The sequence below is a fragment of the Ictalurus furcatus genome, chromosome 14 (assembly GCF_023375685.1).
Source record: "Ictalurus furcatus strain D&B chromosome 14, Billie_1.0, whole genome shotgun sequence".
NCBI classification, from domain to species: domain Eukaryota; kingdom Metazoa; phylum Chordata; class Actinopteri; order Siluriformes; family Ictaluridae; genus Ictalurus; species Ictalurus furcatus.
The window spans coordinates 15,764,950-15,786,832 of NC_071268.1; the positions used below are offsets into that span (position 1 = coordinate 15,764,950).

Genomic DNA, 21,883 nt, shown 5'->3' on the forward strand with positions numbered 1-21,883 from the left:
ACTGCATGTGGTAATTGTAGTCCCAAGGCCAGAGCAGCAACCATAGACCCAGCAACCACAGTGAGAATGTTGATGTGGAATTGAAGTTTATGAGAGCTCCTTCCAGAGGTAGGGCACCCGAACGGATCAGGCAGCTCCGGAGAGCAGAAAGGGTCAGGATCACTAGCATCTCCATAAAATCATGTGTTGCTCAACAGAAGGAGAGAGGGAGAGTTAGGTAAAGAGAGGGAGAGATTGTTACGTAAGACTGTGCTTTGCATAAAAGAAAGTCTACTCAAGGTAAGCTTGAGTAAACAAATACATTTTCAACTTAGACTTAGACTGAGTCCCGAACATTAATTGGAAGACTGTTCCATAACTGTCGGGCTTTGTAAGAGAAAGCTCTTCCCCTGCTGTAGCATTTGCTATTCGAGGTACCGACAAGTAGCCTGCATCTTTTGATATAAGTAGGCGTGACGTATCATAGAAGACCAAAAGTTCACTTAGGTACTGTGGTGAGTGCTTTATAGATCAATATTAGTATTTTATAATCAATGCGAGATTTCACTGGGAGCCAATGCAGTGTGGATAAGATAGGGGAGATGTGGTCATACTTTCTGGTTCTAGTAAGGACTCTTGCAGCTGCATTCTGGACTAACTGGAGTTTGTTTATACACCTACTGGAACATCCAGATAGTAAGGCATTACAATAATCTAGTCTAGAGGTTTCTTTTGCTGTATGCTTTGGATCGTTGTCCTGCTGGAAGGTCCACCCACGTCTCATCTTCATCATTCTGGTGGATGGCAGCAGATTCTTCTCAATAATCTCCCGGTAAAGGGCTTTATTCATAGTTCCTTCAATTATATGAAGTCTGCAAGTACCATGCGATGAAAAACAACCCCACACCATGATGCTTCCACCTCCAAACTTCACCGTTGGTATAGTGATTTTAGGGTGATATGCAGTACCATTTCTTCTCCAAACATGGTGTGTAGTTTGACAGGCAAAAAGTTAAATTTTGCTCTTATCTGGCCAGATTACACTCTCCCAGTATTTCATAGGCTTGTCCAAATGAGTTGTAGCAAACTTTAAACGAGCTTCGTCATGCTTTTCCTTTAATAATGGGTCTTGCGGGGTGAGCATGCAAAGAGGCCAAGGCGGTGGAGTACATTGCCTATTGTTTTCTATGTGACAATGGTACCTGCTGCTTCCAAGTGTTTCTGGAGTTCTTTCCGAGTCGTCCTTGGCTCTTGGGCTACTCTTCTGACTATTCTTCTGACTCCCTGGTCAGAAATTTTGTGAGGAGCTTCTGTGTGTACCGGTGTGATGTTGCTTCCGCTTGTGGATAATGGCCCCAGTGATGCTATCATGAGATTTTTCTTGTGTGACACCTTGGCAACAAAAAGCCTTTTTATAGACCATCTATTTATTAACCCAGCTGATATTAATTTGTACAGATAGGAGGTATAATTACTTATGGATTTGAGCTGTTTCCTTGCCTTACCTTGCCCCGGAGAACTGCTTTTTCTTAGAGTGTTCACTACTTTTTTCCTGTGTCATTCCATGTTGTTACACATAACTTGATTTATGGATTTTAATGTTGTGAATTCTTTATATTTCTGGATTTCTTGAGTTAATAATGATGTCTGGTGAAAATTTCATGTGAATAGCCTCATTGGAAATATATTTACTGAAAAAAATGTTCACGCGTTAAGTACTTATTTCCCCCACTGTACATATCTGACATGTGGCCACGTAGCATGAATGAGAACTGTCATATCAGAATTCATGTGGCTTTTTCCCAATATACTTTAATGTGCATGCTTATGGCACTGTCATCGTCATTGGTGATTTAATTGATATTTGGGGAAACAATCTGGAAGGAACCAAATGAAACCAAGTAGCGTTCAAAACACTTTCCCAAGAAATCTATCTGCACAAGTTTGACATTTCAGGAAAAAAGTGCATTCACATTAAAAACCAATACTGTATGGCTCACTTATGGTTACAAATGTGAACTTATTTATATATCGACATACAAATACAGACCTTGCATTTCTCTGCACAACACCCACACACCCAACATTCCAATCAATACACTTGACATATACCTTATTTAAAAATATTTATTGTATTATTAGCTTTTTCACTGCAACTACCTCAACTCGATGTTGCACATAGCTGCACTTTACACCACATACAGTTTATACTTTTTTTTTTTTGCCATCAATCTTTTATATATATATTTTTATTTCTATGTAAGTAAATTCTGTTTTTTAGTAAATTTCTGTTTCAGGTCACCAGACAGTTGTAAAAGGCATTTCGCTGCATGTTGTACTGTTTATGGTTGTGTGTGCCCAATAAAATTTGATTGGAATTTTGGCTCTCAAGAAAGATAGATCCAATTGGAGAAAAAAAATCTGAATTGTGCAATAAAGCTTGTAATGTGAACTGTGTGAATATCAGGCTTTAATCATTGAGGGTTTGTAAGGAGCCATAGTACAATGGACATTAACCTAAGCAGATACCTGCTGTCAAAATGTCTCTGAAAATGTCCACCACATTTGGAATATAATCTTTAAATGTAATTTGTTCCTTATCTCCTTTTTCTTTCTTGGGAGTGTGAAAAAAAAAATCAAAATGCTAAAAGCTTTCTTGTAATTTAAATGTATGAAAAATAGAAACATATTTCAGCTCTGGAAAACCTGTCATTTTCATATATATATATATATATATATATATATATATATATATATATATATATATATATATATATATACATACATACAGTGGGAGAAATAAGTATTGAAAACATCAACATTTTTTTCAGTAAATATATTTCCAATGAGGCTATTCACATGAAATTTTCACCAGACATCATTATTAACTCAAGAAATCCACAAATATAAAGAATTCGCAACATTAAAGTCTGTAAATCAAGTTATGTGTAATAAAGTGGAATGACACAGGAAAAAAAAGCAGTGAACACGTTAAGAAAAGTAGTTCTCCAAGGCAAGGTAAGGCAAGGAACTAGATGAAATCCGTAAGTAATTATACCTCCTATCTGTGCAAATTAATATCAGCTGGGTTAGTAAATTGATGGTCTATATAAAGGTTTTCATTACCAAAGGTGTCACACAAGAAACATCTCATTATGGGTAAAAGCAAAGACCTCTCCCAAAACCTTTGCAACCTTAATGTTGCAAAACATGTTGATGGAATCAGATACAGACGTATTTTAAAAAAACTTATGAATCCTCCAGTAAGCACCATTGAGGCCATTATCCGCAAGTGGAAGCAACGTCAATCCATCATCAACCGGCCACACAGAAGCTCTTCGCAAGATTTCTGACCAGGGAGTCAGAAGAATAGTCAGAAGAGTAGCCCAAGAGCCAAGGACCACTCAGAAAGAGCTCCAGAAACACCTGTAGTCAGCATGGAGGTACCATCTTCACAGAGAAAACAATAGGCAATGCACTCCACCGATATGGCCTCTATGCACGCTCACCCCGCAAGACCCCATTACTAAAGAAAAAGTATGTCGAAGCTCGTTTAAAGTTTGCTACAATTCATTTGGTCAAACCTATGAAATACTGGGAGAGTGTAGTCTGGTCAGACAAGAGCAAAATTGAACTTTTTGGCTGTCATACTACACACCATGTTTGGAGAAGAAATGGCAGTGCATATCACCCTAGAAACAAAATACCACCAGTGAAGTTTGGAGGTGGAAGCATCATGGTGTGGGGCTGTTTTTCATTGCATGGTACTTGCAGACTTCATATAATTGAAGGAACGATGAAAGGAGCCCTTTACCGGGAGATTATTGAAAAGAATCTGCTGCCATCCACCCGGATGATGATGAGACATTTACATTTACATTTATTCATTTAGACAACACTTTTAAGCGACCTACAAATGAGGAAATACAAGCAAAGTGATACATCAAGTAGAGAACAATACAAGTAGTGCATCCATGCAAGATTTATAATTGAGTTCTAGAGTATCAAAGTGCACAGAGTAGAGGTCTAAGAGCCAGAGTAAGTTTTTTCTTTGTTTGTTTTTTGTTTAAATAATGTTGGAGTTAACATTTCAGGGGTTAGTTAAGTGCTCATGTACGAGGTGGGTCTTTAGCTGTTTTTTTGAAAATGGTGACAGTTTCTGCGTTGTGGATTGAGACATGGGTGGACCTTCCAGCAGGACAACAATCCAAAGCATACAGCAAAGGAAACTCTTGATTGGTTTCAGAGAAAAAAAATCAAGGTGTTAGAATGGCCCAGTCAATCACCTGATTTGAATCCAAATGAACAAGATTTAAAGACAATATGTTTAGAAGAATGGGCCAAAATCACACCTGAATACTGCAGATGATTAATTTCTTCAAACAGGAAGCATCTTGAAGCTGTCATTACAAACAAAGGTTTTTCCACTAAGTAATTAAATACATTTCGGTTAGCGTGTTCAATACTTTTTTCCTGTATCATTCTGCTTTATTACACATAACTTCATTCATGGATTTTCATGTTTGGATTTCTTTATATGTGTGGATTTCTTGAGTTAATACTGATGTCTGCTGAAATTTTCATGTAAATAGCCTCATTGGAAATATATTTACTGAAAAAAATGTTGATGTGTTCAATACTTATTTCCCTCATTGTATATATATATATATATATATATATATATATATATATATATATATATATATATATATATATATATACACATATATGTGGCTTGCTAGATTAGAAAAAGCTTCAGAAGCACCCCAGTGAACACAATGTCCACTTGTATACTTTTTTTCTTAAGAAAATTTTATAGCTTTTATGCTACCGATTCCCAGTGCAGTTGCAAATAACAGGGTCAACTTTAAGCCCTCAACCAATCAGGTGAATGAGAAGTTCTGCTCAGTCGCTAATGATGCCCTATGAGTTAATGGAGCGTGAGAAGAAGCTCCACTTCAATGGCACTGGAAAAGCTTTTTCCCACTTCGCCTGGCATGTTTAAAGATTCTGTAGAATTGCCTGTAATGTAAAGAGGTACCACAACAAGAGGTCTTTTACAAAGGCACAGGGCACACAGATTCCCAAGTGAAATCACCTCCAACAGCAAATCATTTGCACAAATCTTTATTGTGGACGAATGGGAAAAAACGTTCGATCCAAATGCCCATGAGTACTTTGCCTCAGTATTAAACAGAGCATTTGTTGGACATGCTCAGACACTAAATCCTGAATCATACGTCACCATGCGTGTGTGTGAACACCTCTGCTTGTGAATGGGGGAAGGGTGTGTGCCCCTGAGAAGAGAAGAAACAAAGGGTTCCATCCCTCTCTCTCTCTCTCTCTCTCTCTCTCTCACACACACACACACACACACACACACACACACACACACACTCACACACACACACACACCAACTATACTCACAGCATCAGCTCATAGTAGGACTTTCATCTCTGTGTGCATCTTTCCGGAAAGGAGGTTCAATGCAGATGGATCTAATCCTATACCACCTGAGAGTGAGGTGTGTCTCTGTGTGTGTGTGTGTGTGTGTGTGTGTGTGTGTGACACTTTGCCTGTACCACATTCCGCACAACCTCATAGCCGTGGACATTAAAAGCTTAGTCTATATTTTAAAAGGGAATTTGAATTTGTTCTATTTCCTTCTACAAATATTTAATGTATTTATTCTTTTTCTTTTCATGATCATTCATTGTTGTGAATGCAACAATGTTCCAATAGATTGTTTTCTTTTTTCATGCGTGTTTAAATTGTATATAATGTATATAAATTTGGCAGCACAACACAGTGGGTAGGATTCCATTTGGGTGTCAGTTGATTAGGTACACCTGCCTTGCTACCAACTAACATGCAGGACACCTTGTATGTATACATTTACTGACCATAGCTCATATTTTCATCTGCACATGAAACACAGAAAACAGTGTGTTGCTCTGTTATAGATGTATAAGGTACTGCAGTGTGGATGGTATTTTTTTTGCATGGAAAAAATAATGTGATGTACACCTTCAAAGTGGCCAAACAAGGTAATGACTAATAAAGTGGCCATTATGTGCACACACTCTTAAAAAAAAAAAACTCAAACAAAGCTACTGTGCTCATGCACTCATACACTCCCATGTTACTGTCAGTGCTTACCAGAGAATGCTCCAGCTCCCAACTAACTGTAGATTTTCCTGATACCCTGATACCAAAAAAACGACTACTATATGATATATATCATATATAATAAATGGCAGATAAAGTGGCAGCACAAGAAAGACATCTGAGTTTAGTTTTTATTAATATTGCTTACTTAGCTCAGCTGTGCAATTGATTAGAGTACAGACAATACAGTTTGTTGTGATTCTCTAAAACAAACTTGAACCATTATGGCCATCTAGTGGTCATGCCCTATTGTTTTTGTAATACTAATTGAATCAAGCAACACCAGAATAACCTTTTATTTAATAATTTACAAAGGACCAAATTTTTTATCTGTCCACTGATAAATGTGTAGATTTGTGTGATGAATGAATGTCACATGTTATATATAATCATCCAAGACCATTATATATATATATATATATATATATATATATATATATACGCACACACACACATACATACATACATAGTGGTGTTTGAAAGTTTGTGAACCCTTTAGAATTTTCTATAAATTTGCATAAATATGACCAAAACGTTATAAGATTTTCACACAAGTCCTAAAAGTAGATGAAGAAAACCCAGTTAAACAAATTAGACAAAAATATGATACTTGCTCATTTATTTACTGAGGAAAATTATCCAGTATTACATATCTGTGAGTGGCAAAAGTATGTGAACCTTTGCTTTCAGTATCTGGTGTGATTCCCGAAGCACAGTAAAGCTTTTGGTATACTTTGTTTTTTTTGTGTTTTTTTTTTTTTTACACATACGCTAGCGTATGCACACAGTCTAACAATAGCCTTTCAAAAGTATAATCTATTTGACATTTGACACAGGTGGTCGACTCATGCGCATTATGACAACTTGCACTACCCCTCCTGGCCTACAGTCAGTACAGAGCAGCAAAGCAGGTCTTCTGGTGTGAATAATGACAGTGAAGAAGAATCCCAACAGCACAAGGAACAATGGAGGAGAAAGACATGCTGCTTCACTTGTTACTAGAGGAAGAAAAAAATTAAAAAGAGAAAGAGAAGATGGTCTGTGTGACCACACAACCAGAAAAGAGCTTGCACTCTTCTGTTTATTCTAGTTTTTTTTTCTTCGACTACCTTTAGAATCAATGGCCTTGGGTCACTGTTGCGAACTTGTGGAACAACTAAATAGTGCAAAAGGTATCAGAGGGGACTGATACACTCACTGCACTAGCCACATTTACACCTGTTCATTCATGCAATTAACCAACTATCCAATCACCCAATCAGCTAATCACATGACAGCAGTGCAATTCATAAAATCATGTAGGATTAGATTGGGGGTGATCTCAGGGACTTCAAACATGGCTGGTTTGAGTATTTCAGAAACTACTGATCCCCAAGCACATGATTAGATAATTGCATAAATGAGCAGGTGTACAGGTTTTCACTTTAAATTGTCAAGACAGGAAGCTTATCTGGTAGCTGCATGCATTGCCTTGTGCTTCCACTCCTCTCTGCTGAGCTTTACTACAGACATGATATTGATGGTGCCATATTTTGGTTTGTTTTTTTGACCTTTTGTGCTTATTTTTGTTTAAGGGCTTGGCTTAAGTGTATTCGATTTACTTGACATGTTTGGTGTTGGTTCAAGTTTTGTTTGGACGTGTAGGCCACCCCTGAACCATTCCCTTCTAAATATTTTCAAATTGGACAATACTTTAAATATAAAGAATTTTCTTCCAAGTTTTAAAAATAAAGGAATGAAAAGTAAGCAAACACTACCCAGTACTATTATATGTGGGCTGGGGGTTTAGTCTGGTGGTGGGATATGTTTAACATACATCCTCGTGTTTTTCTTCCTTAGACCACAAAACAATCAAGAAAGATTCCTTCACAACACAACCACCAAATTATTTTATTTAAAAGGCAAGAAGTTCACAATAATTTTATACAATATATACATAATTTCTGTCATGTTTACAGTTGTTGAATAATACATTACACTATATGTACATAACCAATATTCAGAAAATCAAATATCACTGGTATGAAATAAATACCAGTGGTTTAGATTTCTGGTCAATGTTACAGCACCCGATTACCTGAGGACCCACGTGTGGTTAAGTGAAGGGTCAGTGTTGGTAGAAGCTTCCCTTTGATGATATTTTAAGGTGAGTTTGATGGTCCCTTTGCTACTCATTTAAGCGAAAGATAGAGCTGAGAGAAGCTGCTCCTAGCTCAGCATAAAATAAATGCCCTTCCTAACTACTGCTTTCTTCTCATGGCAGTGTAGTCCAGTGTTAGTTCAGCCTTTATATCAAGCTACATATGAAAGGGTTATTAGGGCAGAATAGAGGAGGCATTGGTTGAAAGAGGAACTAAATTGCAAATGTTTTACTTCATATTGCTCTCAAAAAAGTCAAGGAAGTTAGAGATGTGTGTGTAGACAGTATAAAGTTCTGGGTTGCACTCTAGTGAGTCATACCCGAAACTGACCAATCCCAGGAGCTTCCACTCCTGCATGGGGTTTGGTAACAGTGAAGGGGCATGGTCAGGAGAGGAAGTGGGCGGGGCAATCAGGACCCCTCCAGTCTCTGCTGGACATATGTTAGAAGGACTGACGCCAGGACCCAGGCGCCCACACAACATGTTTTCAGAGACACTGATGGGAAGGCCATACTGGGCGTATTGCTGCTCACAGTGTACCACATCACCCAGCATCACTGAGCCCACACGTGCCTTCTCGCTCTCCCCAATACTGGCGTCAGGAATGAGGGACCAGCCCGTCACTATGGCCTGTCTGGGGAGAGCCTCTTCCTCTGCATTGTGGGCTGTTGGGAGGCAGATGGGCAGAATATGCTCACTGATACGTGCTTTATCCAGCAGTTTGAGGATGGCCAGGTCAGAGTCTAGTACCAGAGGGTCATAATTAGGGTGTACAGTGATGGAGGACACCTAGGAAATTAAAGATGAATTAAAATTAATTGGTTAGAACAAAAATCTTAACACCACTACCGCAGACTTAGCTTTAATACTCATGAACTCTTTACTACATAGCACTGACCAAGACTATTTTTTACAGCAATATAATTTTTACATTTACATGACCATGGGTACAGTTACCTTAAATTTTATTCTTATTTTCATCTTCGTCATTAGCAATATAAGCAAAATTTATGAAAACAGGCAAAAAAAAAAAGCCCCTTCAAATGCCTGGGCCAGTGCAAACAAGAGCGTGATAAAGTGCAATAAGTTTTTATCACTATTGTTACACCTTGTTTCACAGTGCCGGTATTCATTTCCACAACCTCCCTTAAATTCATTTCTCACCCTGAGGTGTTGCAAGCTCTTAGTGTGGTGCAGGTCATTGCGGTAATGTTTTCCCAGCACCACGCGTATTTTTGACACATCCAGTGGGTAGACTTTTCCAAGATCAGTGACGCAGTGGGCAGCAACCACCAGACTGCGCTGGTTGAGCAGAGCTCCACTACAAACCAGTTGCCAGTTCTCTAAAGACATATCATCTTCCTTATACATCCGACGTTCATCCTTCCCCAGGCTAGTCACTTTCCCCAGCTTTTCTCCTTGATCTTGGCCAGACCGTCGGTAAATAGCAACCAGCCACGGCCAGTGAGAGTCTGCTGGATGCTGTGGGTTAAAGTTCGGCAACTTGCCACATACTAACATACAGAGAGTGTAAATAAAAGAAACATATGGTCAGGACAAGAGGACAGAGGAATGAATCTTAGGTGACAATTTAGTAATAATGCAATAAAAGCCCTTTTTTTAGATGAGCTAGCTTGCTCTATGCCTGAAGGTCTCTGGTTCATCCTCTTTTCCTGTGTTTTCCCAAATGTGTGGGCTACACTAAAGGGATGGGTGTGTGTCATGTTTTTCTTTGGTATGACGTTCTTTCACAGGGTTCTACATCCTGTAAGATGCCCTACTTCCTAATTTTTCCAATCAGCAAAAGGTTTGCCCATGTTGTTAAAAAAAAAAATTCATAACTGCTCATGCAAGTTTTTATTCAATAGCACATACTAACTTATATAGAAACTGTAAATAAACAATCTTTTGAAAACACATTTAGTCATGAGTCATTTGTGTGTTTTATATTGTATCCAGCTCCCTCACCTGGTGAACAGGAGACATGGCGGCCACTCCACTTGCCGGTCTTGAGGCACGTTCTGCGGGTGCTCCCAGCGTGATGGTAGTAAGGTGAGGTGCACCCATACTCAATGTGTGTGTAGAGGTGGTGGAACCCCTGGGGGAGTGGAGGCAAAGTCGGGGGTCCTTTAGTTGGACTCACTGGGCTGAAGAGTTTTGTCAAGCCTGAGGCAGAGTAAAACTTTTGCACAGGCGTTTTCCTGCAACAAAAGAAGTAAATAGGAACAATAAAAAAAAAATCCTTTTTATGGTTAATGATTGATAATGCTTTCCCCACTTTATCCATACATAATTGGATTCTTTAATGAGTGATGTGCTTAATGAATGGGTGTCTATGGATGAAATGTAAATGCATTGAGCATTACACAAAGAATCATTAGCTAAAGTTGTTAGCTGGTTAATAGCATATCCTTACCAATTACCTACATGTGGGTAACAAATTAATGAAAACAACAACATATAGTGTCCTTAATAAGATATTGAGGCATCATGTAAAGTCCATAGCATACAGAATGATTTACATTATTTTCATATTCATTAAAACATTCAGTGAGCTCTTGTACTCTGTGGATAGAGTAGACTACGCTCCGTTCTGGAAGAGACCATGCCCACCAGGAATGCTTTATTATAGGTTGAAGGTGATCAGTCAGAAAATCAAGTGAACCCAAACCATGGCAGCTAAATGTCCCCCACAGCATAATAAAGCACAGTTTTCCTTTAATTCATCACCCATCTATAAGGTCGTCATGAGTCAGAGAAGCTCTAAGTATATCTACCTGAATGGGACTTGTTGGGGCAGGACTTTCTGTCTCACCAGTACTGACACTTTGGGCTCCCGGCAGGCTGCACGTACAAACACAAGAATATGTTATATAATCCTATCTGAGTCAACTGATATGGCACACAAAAAGTGCCATGAATTTGCATCAGCGAAAGAGAGACAGTTATCTACTCTAAATCTAAGTGGGCCACATTTCAGTCTGGCAGGAAGGCACTGAGCCAGCACATACCCCGCACACAGATGGGCTGTGTGTCGCTCCAGGTGCCATTAGGCTGGCAGGTCCTGCGAGGACTGCCACTCAGAGCATACGAGTGGTTGCAGGAGAACTCCACCATCTCTGGATCTGCGCCAGGCACCCACTCGTAGAAACCATGGTATAGCCGAGGGGGTGGGGGACACTTTCTGCCCTCAGCCTCTGAAAGAAAGAGGGAAAAAGGTGACATGAGTGGACATTCAGTGTACTTTGTATGTTGTTTGTAACTTGAAGTGCTTGAACACATAAGATTACCAATGATGCTGAGGTTTTCCACTTCTTTCTCAGTGTATTGGCTCTCCATTTCAGCTTTTGTACCCATATCTGTCTTAGGCTTTTCTTTGCTTGAACTCTCCGAGTCTGGTCCTGTTGTTTTTTCATGGTCCACACCTTGCCGTGTCTCCCCAGTCATAAATCTCTCATTGTCAGGGTTCTGTGGTGGTACAATGGCTCTCTCTGTGTTGTTATCTTCATGGGCTTGCAGTTGAATCTTTGGGGTTTCTTTAGGGAGCAATGCCTGCAGGCTTTCCTCTATATCATTGCTATCTACAGGCTCATTTGTGTTATTTGTGCTTGAAGTGTCTATTTTATAAGGGATGTGCTCATCTTTTTCATCTTTTCTCAGGCTAACTATTGTGTACTGTGGTATTTCAGTCACTGTTTCTTTGTTATCTTTTTCAGTAGCCTTGTGTATGTTGGTCTCTTTAATGGTGCTTTTGTCATCGATGAGCACAATATCTACAATGTTCGTGTCCAAATCATTAGTTGGGTCTATTACAACATTTTCTGCATTGTCCAAATCTCCATCTTTGTCCAAGTAGTGAACAATTTTCCCATTGTCTGAGTCTTTTTTCCGGACTGCATTTATGCTATCTTCAGATTTTTTGCCAGTAATTTTGTCCTTTAGCCCAACTGTTGGTTTTTCTTTTCCAAGGTCTTTGCCTGGGTCCTTCCCTATGCCTTTCTCCACCTCTTGGCCTTTACCAATGTCTATGTCTAATCCGATCTTGTCCTTCCCACTTGTCGGTATTTCCAGGCTAACTGTTTTGTCTGAAGTCTTCTCTATTCCAGTCTTACCTATGAAGTCAGTTTGTTTGTCTTTTCCGATGTCTGAACCTTTTATTATGTCCTTTTCTTTATCTGGTACAGGCTTGATGCCCTCTGAAAGAGATTTATATATATTTCAGAAAAGGTTAACTTGATATTAATTGTCCTATTAACAAGATATAAATCACTGATATATTGAAAAACTAACATGTTCAGAGCTCAGTTAAGCAGGTGTAGTGAGGATTTAATACCTTGTAAACATTGGTATTCAGACCTCAGATACAACTACAGACTTATGCAATATTCCGATAGTTGCACTCAGGGCAGAGTCTGCCTAAAGCAGAGTCTTATGTCAGTTAAGTGTGATTTGTAACACAAGTAATTTTTTTGTGTTATTTTGGATTGGGTGAGAAGCAGTATTAATCCCACTGTCTGATTTACCCATGTTATGTTACACAGAAATGTATGTTTTGTGCTGTAAATGTAAAAAAAAAAAAAGAAGTAGGGAATGCCATTCGAGGCCAGTAGTAAAAAAAAAATGAACATGACCCTATTAATTACTTAATCACATTGTCCTTTTAAAGTCCAGGTTTATTTTTATTTATTTATATATTTTTCGCACAGAGGACATTGGTCTAGATCGGTCTGCTTATTCTTTAAAAGTAGTACATTTTCTTTACAGGACAGCACACTTAATTAATAATAAATAAAAAAAAACCGCAGTGTTATATTATTAATTTGACAAATCAAAATAATGAATTAAACTTGTGATAAAATAGCTTACATCCAATGCATACATTATAATTTCATGACCTCGATTTAGTATCTCAGCATTAAGTTGTACTTACAATTAACTGTTGTCAAAATAACGAGATGTGCTGGATCAAGTGCTATTTTATAAGTAAACAAAGAGGGTGGAAACCATATTGTTAAAATAAATCAGATTTTGTCAGTGATTAAAGTAATTATTATAAGCAGGACACACATACAGGAATATATTGGCAATATACTTGATTCAGATTTATTTCAATGCTTGTCATTGAAATAAACTGTCTTGTCTTGTTCTTACATTATTAATATTATCGTATTAGGTTTTTTGTTGTTGTTGTTTTTTCCAATTTTACATTGTCTCTTGCTTTTATGTTACGTACTATTACGTTTGAGAGCAAAGGAAAAAAAAATGCTATCTGCATTTTTATTCACTATCTCCATTATTTGGGCTTAAAGGCAAATGCTTGTGTTTCAAGGCAGTGGTGTAGACACTATTAAATAATCCCATCTCAAATGCTTATACTCAAGAAAAATCTGGCAACTTGCAGGTATGAACTGCATGCAGTTCATTTTGATATTCTGAATGGTGAGCCCAGAAAATCAATTTAAGCAAGTGTAACTAATATCTTTGAATATGTATAATATATAACTTTCCCTGCTTTAATATTCACAAAGCCTTTGGATGTAACCTTTGCTGATGTAAGCAGCCAATTCTGAAAACAGCCCATAATGCACAATAAAAATGAGATAAAATGTGAACTTGAACTCATAAATGAACATCATGTGTTTGTTGCATGCTCTTAAAATACTGACCAGGCATTAGAACAAGAGTTATGAGGTTAGGTAAGCACTCATTTAATCATTCCATGTTGTAAATGTACCACATATTAAACCAATTTTTCCCCAATTAGTTTTGGTCTATGATTAAATTGTACCTTTGACACAGGTGGGTGCTGTTCCACTCCATGTGTTGTTGCCCAGGCAGGTTCTTTGGGGATTTCCAACCAGTGTGTACGGTCTATAGCACAGATACTGCAGTGCAATAAGCGCATCGTTTGGACCATACACCAGGAAATGGTCTCCATGTGATGGCTTAGGAAGGATACCACAGTTCTTTTCAGGCACTGAAGAGACAAAAAATACACCACCTAATTATCCAAAACATGAAATTGCATAATGAGAGAGATCAAAAAAGATCCCACTCATAAAAAAGGTTTTCTGCCTGTATTCATGGGAAATTCAAAGTTGGATAGATATACGTCAATATACAATTATATGACCTCATACATGCCAAATACACATCCTCTGCTGCTTGTTGTGTAATGTAATAAGGCAAACGTTTGCTGGGAAAGGTTCTGATTTGTCATTAATTAGTGCATACTCTAGATTTCCACCATTTATACTTCACATTTGCTACTGTCTTTGTGTTCTGCTCTGCCAGCTGCTTACCACAGTATGGCATCTGTGTGCTCCAGGAGCCATCCAGCAGACAGGTGGCCATGTGGAAGCCTTTGAGTGTAAAACCTGGATCACAGCGAAATAGAGCCTGACCTCCGACCCTCACATCCAAACTCTCCACAGTGCCATGGTCTGGTGGCACAGGTGTCTTACACTCCAAGACTGTGAGATGAGACATGTATCTTCAGTCACTATTATATACTGTGCTGTGAAAAAGTATTTGACCCATCCTGATTTCTTCTGTTTTTGTGTATCTCATACAAAATAGCTTTAGATCTTCAAACGAAATACAAGATAAAACAAAGGCAACCAGAGTAAACACACAATGCATATATATATATATATATATATATATATATATATATATATATATATATAAATATATATATATATATATATATATATATATATATATATATATATATATATATATATATATAGGTGTTATCCAACACTTATCACCCATGTGAAAGACTAATTGTCCCCTTAAACTTAAAATCAAATCTGATTGTGCCACCTTTAGCAGGAGTAACTGCAACCTAACGCTTCCAATAATTTGAGATCAGTCTTTCACAGTACTGTGGTGAAATTTTGGCCTACTTTTCTTTGCAGAAATGCTTTGATTCAGCCACCCTGGAGGGTTTTCGAGCATGAAATGCTTGTTTAAGGTCAGGACAAAGTCAGGACTTTGACAAGGCCACACCAAAATTTTAATTTAGCTTTTTTTAGCCATTCAGTGGTGGACTTACTCCTGTGCTTTGGATCATTGTCTTGCTGCATAATCCAGTTGCACGTGAATTTCAACTTACGGACTGAAGACCAGACATTCTCCTTTAGGATTTTCTGGTAGAGAGCAGAATTCATGTTCTCCTCAATTATTGCAAGTTTCCCAGGCCCTGAATCAACAAGGCATCCCCACACCATCACACTGCCACCACCATGCTTGACCGTAGGTATGATGTTCTTTTTGTGGAATTCTGTGTTTGGTTTACGCCAGATGTAACAGGACCCCTGTCTTCCAAACAGTTCCACTTTCAACTCATCAGTACACAGAACATTCTCCCAAAAGGTTTGAGGATCATCAAGGTGTGTTTTGGCAAAATTCAAATAGGCCTTTTAAGGTGTGTACGTATGTGTGTGTGTGTGTGTGTGTGTGTGTGTGTGTGTACGTATATATATATATATATATATATATATATATATATATATATATATATATATATATATATAAAACTGATATCTTGTACTATTAATTGTTTCTATTTTTTAACTTTGTGTATAATTATTTTACTTTTTATATTTTACTGCTGTAATTAAAGTTTCGAATATTATTATGCATATATTTCAGTTTTCCTATACATCTCTGATGAGATCCATCCACTGATCCTGCATTATCTGCCTCAAATCATTAAGCACATATTTAGCTCCTTCTCTTTCTGTTAGTACATTATTTGTTAGATCTTGTTGATTTTGCTAACTAGTTATTAACTTTTTTTGTTTTTGATTTGTTTTGTTAGTGGATTATTGATGAGGAATGTAAAACCTTCCATTATGCAGATTTAAGTAGACAGTTTGCATAGCAGGCTAGTTAGCCTGCCAGGAGCTATAGAAGACATTACAAAATAAATTAATTGCAACAATAGTGAACAAAATGAAAAAAATAAATAAATTATACATTATTGTTATATTACTTACATTTTTACATTGCAAAATCTCCAGAGAATCAGAATCAGATGAAAGTCCATCAACTGTGCAAGCAAAGTGTGTCTACAGTAAATGTGTAGGGGGAAAACCAACACATATTTTTTAAATAGTAGTATTTAAAATGATACATACGGTAACTTTTACAGCTGATGAAAGACTTGTATCATGACATGCTGCACTACCATAGGAGTAGTATTTAGCAGGATTTTCTCTCCAGCTACCTCTGCTATGTCCTGATCAACACACTGAGTGATTCTGATTCAGTTGAACAACAGAAGTCAAGAAAATGAGCAAGTAAATATTATGAAACATTTATTAAATATGGATTGACAAGCATGATGGTAAATAACAATGGCAAGGCTTGAGGTTGCAGAAAATTAATAAAATCTATTTGGGGTTATTTGTTCAGTTTGTGAACTCCTGACCTAAAACATCCTGTTTCTCTGGAAACTTTGCGTGCAATGCTGCTACTACATAAACCGTTTTTGTCATGTTCATACTTTCATACTGTTCATCAAACTTTTAGAGGTCAACTTTTTTTCCTCGTATTTCCCCTTTTTCAGTAATTATAGAGCGATTACATAAAAAATGGATGCCTTCTCTGGGACACCGTTACCCAATTGCATTATTGCATAACCATTTCTGGTTAACAAATTGCATTACAGTGCAATAGAGCAGCAGCTTGGCTGTGTCTATGGTCTGATCAGCAAACACTTATGACCTGCATTTGCTGTGAGAACAACACGCACTGTATTTCCTGTCATCTGTTCAACCTTCAGCATGCTCAGAGTGTTCTCTGGTGAGTTTCCCCCAAGCTGAACAACATTCTTTATAATGCACTCCCCCGTCATTCTGTAATTAGCCTGTGCATGTGTGTGTGTGTGTGTGTGTGTGTGTGTGTGTGTGTGTGTGTGTGTGTGTGTGTGTGTATGTAAGAGAGAGAGAGAGAGAGAGAGAGAGAGAGAGAAATTACATTACAAATGCTTATAAATCACACCTTCCAAAATTTAAAGGCTAAAAGCCCCTTGGCTCATATAAATCTTTTCACAGCTCCCAAAAAAATTACCAAACCACAATTAAGTTACTGAACATTTACTAAGAGCATCATAGTCAGAGCATCTGAGTCATTACGTAGAAAAGACACGATGAAGACTACAATTTCATAGTAATGACAGAAAAATGTTTTACTTGGAAAGCAATAAAAAGTCGTGAAGAATGAGGACAGAAACAGCTGTATTCTGTAGAGATAAAGCAGTCTTTAATATGCTGTTGTGGCTTTATTGAGCATGAGATTTACAGAATGGAATGGAGTTAGGTAATTCCAACAACAATGCTTAAGCCATCTAAACATAGTCTGGAAAGATAAATGACTACAATACTGGCTCCTGATCAAGGTAGTTATCTTGCCATGCTGTTGTGCATCTCAGAAGGATAAACCTAACGCATGTTCCAGATGTAATATTTAATTCTAACATTCAAGGCATAAAAGGAGTCCTCCCTTAGTTCACCTCACTCTCTCCATGATCCTCTATTTCCTTCTTCTCATCCCTCAAATTGGGGAAAAATGCAATTGGATATCCAGTTTGGAAAGTGCGTGAGCAAAGCCAGTCAGGGAATAACCCATCCTGTTCAATTGCTCTGCAAAGCTGTTCTTGTGGTGAGGTGATAAAATGATAGTCATCCCAACCACAGCACACACAGTCCAAATCCAAACCCAAACCCTGCCACGACCCGAACCATAGCCTCAGTCCTTCCTTCACACCCTCCAAACAATGCAGGCACTGACTGTCAGGAATGTTCAGACTACTCTTTTTTTCCCCTGCAAGCTATTTATTGAATTGCAGCAAGTAAAACCCGATTGTGTCTTTGAAATCACATGTATGGTGTAAATGTGGAAGCATACACTTAATGTCACAAGTATAATAAGTTATTGTCACATTCTTGTCCTGAGGGATATCTAAACCAGAATTCATGAAGCTTTCCTACAGTAAGGACGTTATAAGAGTACAAGTTAAAGTCCACATTGCTGCTCGATGCATGCTTGGTAGTCTAGTGTATATTTCTCATGAGAACCAGGGCTATATGTAGTCACAGTGTGGTATGTAATTCCACCTACAGATTTTACGATCATGGAAAACGTTGGCTCATATTAAAGGAAGGTTTGTTCGCTATTAGCTTTATAGCATCACATTTAGCCATAAAAATGAAACCACCAGGTCCAAAATATGAGAAAAAGGCAGAAACATTTTTCATTGGCCAGTCAGTGTTCACAGGAGCTGTGGGTATTGTAATAACGAGGAAATGGAAACATGTGGCAGCATCCAAACACAAACATGAGAGAGATGGAGAGGGAGAAAAACTAAAGAGGGTGGAAGGTGGTCTAGAAAAGTCACAGTGGCTTTTTCATTGGCACTATAGGTTCACACAAAAACACATTGTGTGCATAATGTACACTGACAAAACGCTATTTGCTATTTAACTTTCCACTGCAATGCAACTTATATATAAAACATCAATGAAAATGTTATACTGCCTGTTAAAGGTGGTTGACCACCTCCAGTTTCTTTATGCTTTATTTATTCCAGTATAATCAGTATTATTGCTACAGACCAGACAAAATAGAGAACAGCAATTAAATAAGGAAACCTAAATCTTTATGGATCTTAGACTCTAAATGAGTGTTTTATTAAAGGCAAATGCATTTGGATGGTAAAGTCATTAAACCTATGGATAAAAGACTCAGAGGCAGTGTTTGGATTAACTATAAAACATAAATATGTTTTCCACAAGTGCCTAATTTGTGAGTGATAAAAAATTTGACCTTTTAAAATTAGATTGTTCTAATAAAAAAAATAATAATTTTCTAACATTTCTCAATTCACTAAACCTTTAATAATAAACATTCTTGATTCTCTTATACCTATTCTGAGGTTAGCATTTTAAATTTAGGACTGTTAAAATAATATCATTTAAACAAAAATGTTAAAATATATGTTTTACATATAAACATATTAAATAAGTTCAAATGTAGGTCATTTAAACATTTATGCTGAAATTCTCTATATATTTCTATAGAGTCAGATCTGTATACAGTGTATAAGGTGTTCACTAATATTTGCACCCTTTTTGTGTTTTCATCTTTTGTTCAAAATCTTCACAAAAATACTCTGCTCTCATGGATGTCAAACAATTGCAAACACAACGCAGGTTTATTAAAAAAATCTTGGTTAAATATAGGTGTGCAACAATTACTGACATCCCTATGACTTCACATGAGAAAAATATATTTGAAGTATATTCCCATTGATATATATATATATATATTTTTTTAGTATACCTGGGTGACTAGGAACAGGAAATTGTTTAACCATGACTTCCTGTTTCACAGGGGTACACAGTACACAGTCCCTAGTGTTGAATTAACACACAGAGTGTTCATTTGAGTCCAATGGACTTATATAAACACTGTAGGGTGTAAATTCAACACTCTGGGTGTTAAATCAATACTGGTGATTTTGCTGTGTATATATATGAGTTAACATAGAGGCCAAATTCCCTTAGTCATTCATAACAATGGGTAAGACCAAGGAATATAGCTGTGATGTGTGACAAAAGGTTGTTGAGCTTCACAAAATGGGAAGTGGCTATAAAAAACAGCACAAGCATTGTTAATGCCTATTTCTACCATCATTGCAATTAATAAAAAGTTCCAGTCAACTGGAAATGTTATGAATCAATCTGGAATTGGACATGTGTCTATATTGTCTCAACACACTGTCAAGAGGATGGTTCGAGTGGCCAACAAATCTACAAGGATCACAGCTGGAGAATTGCAGAAGTTAGTTTCCTCTTGGGGTCAGAAAGTCTCCAAAACTACAATCCAAAGTCACCTACATCACCACAAGTTTTTTTGGAAGGATCTCATGAATAAAAGCATCTACTCTCATCCAAAAAAGTGTCTTCAGTTTGCCAGACACTACTGGAACTTCAAATGGGATCAGGTTCTATGGTCAGATGAAACCAAAGAGCTTTTTGGCAATAAACACCAGAGGTGGTTTTGGCGCACACAGAGAGGTAGCCATATGGAAAAGTACCTCATGCCCACGGTTAAATATGGTGGTGGCTCTTTAATGTTTTGTGGCTGTTTTTCTGCCAGAGGACCTGGACAGTTTGTTAGGATACATGGCATCATGGACTCTATCAAATATCAACAGATATTAAATGAAAACCTGACTGCCTCTGCCAGAAAGCTTAAAATGGGCCATGGTTGGATCTTCCAGCAGGACAATGATCCAAAACATACATCAAAATCAACACAAAAATGGTTTACTGACCCAAAATCAAGGTTCTGCCATGGCCATCCCAGTCTTCTGACCTGAAACCCATTGAATACCTGTGGAGTGAACTGAACAGGAGAGTCCACCAGTGTGGACCTTGAAATTTGAAGGATCTGGAGAGATTCTGTATGCAGGAATGGTCTCAGGTCCTTTGCCATGTATTCTCCAACCTCATCAGGCATTATAGGCGAAAACTCACAGCTGTTATCTTGGAGGGAGGTATTCACTAAAAGGGTGCCAAGAATTGTTGCACACCTATATGGATAAACCTGTATTGTGTTTGCAATTGTTTGATATCCATGAGAGCAGAGTATTTTTGTGAATTCTTTGAACAAAAGATCAAAAGTTCAAACAATAAAGACAATTTTTCACAGCATTCTTTGCTCATATTTACCAAGGGTGCCAATAATCGATTAGTGGAGGGCACTGTGTATGTATCTCTCTCTCTCTCTCTCTCTATATATATATATATATATATATATATATATATATATATATATATATATATATATGTAATCAATATTATGCTAATTAACCACAGAATTTACCCATCTTTATCAAGGGTGCCAATAATTCCACAGATGACTGTATATAGAGAGCTAATGTATGTAGAGCTGATCACTCACCATATTCACATCTCTTGCCTGTGTAACCAGCTAGACATGCACAGTGATAGGAGTGAGAAGAGTCCAGTATACAGGTGCCATCGTGCAGACAGGGGGAGGAGGTGCATGCTGCACAGTTTTTCATTGTAAAAAGAAAAAGTCCAACAACAATTGGCATGTTTTAGTTGTAAATTATGGGTAGAAGGTAAGAATATCTGTATGATATGCACAAAAATGAATAAATTAAATGATAATTTGATTATTACTGCAAATTGGGCTGTTGTAGCTGATGGCATATGTGTAGTTGTTATTTAGATACCATACAGGCTAAAGTACAGAAAGGGTTTTTTTAAACAACTTACCTGAGTTCTCCTGAAAGATGGCAAACAACCCATCAAAAGTTTTGTAGCCATCAGAAACAAACAGTATGTGCAGGGAATTTCCAGTGCTATGGATCAGAGGGGGGCGTTCATTTCCACAGAATCGACCAATCACTTGAGAGTTTATATTGTCACCATCTCTGACTTCTACATAGTCATAGCGACAACTGTGGTCAAATTCAAGACTCAGCATCATGAACCTGTCACAGAGAGAGAGAGAGCGTGAGCACGACAGAGATTGATTTTAAAAGAGTCTG

At 37.6% G+C, this 21,883-nt stretch overlaps 1 protein-coding gene across 1 annotated transcript in view; it reads right to left on the reverse strand.

The window, feature by feature from the left end:
* Nucleotides 1-7,993: 7,993 nt before the first annotated feature.
* Nucleotides 7,994-21,883, reverse strand: part of pamr1b (peptidase domain containing associated with muscle regeneration 1b) — a 40,020-nt gene continuing 26,130 nt past the window's right edge. The window contains exons 5-14 of the mRNA XM_053640813.1: nucleotides 21,609-21,826; nucleotides 21,268-21,375; nucleotides 14,592-14,762; nucleotides 14,078-14,266; nucleotides 11,580-12,485; nucleotides 11,301-11,486; nucleotides 11,067-11,133; nucleotides 10,258-10,490; nucleotides 9,454-9,803; nucleotides 7,994-9,078 (exon numbers count right to left, since the gene is read on the reverse strand). Of these exons, the coding sequence (XP_053496788.1) occupies nucleotides 8,518-9,078; nucleotides 9,454-9,803; nucleotides 10,258-10,490; nucleotides 11,067-11,133; nucleotides 11,301-11,486; nucleotides 11,580-12,485; nucleotides 14,078-14,266; nucleotides 14,592-14,762; nucleotides 21,268-21,375; nucleotides 21,609-21,826 (2,989 nt within the window). The 3' untranslated portion in view covers nucleotides 7,994-8,517. The remainder of the gene's footprint in view (nucleotides 9,079-9,453; nucleotides 9,804-10,257; nucleotides 10,491-11,066; nucleotides 11,134-11,300; nucleotides 11,487-11,579; nucleotides 12,486-14,077; nucleotides 14,267-14,591; nucleotides 14,763-21,267; nucleotides 21,376-21,608; nucleotides 21,827-21,883) is intronic.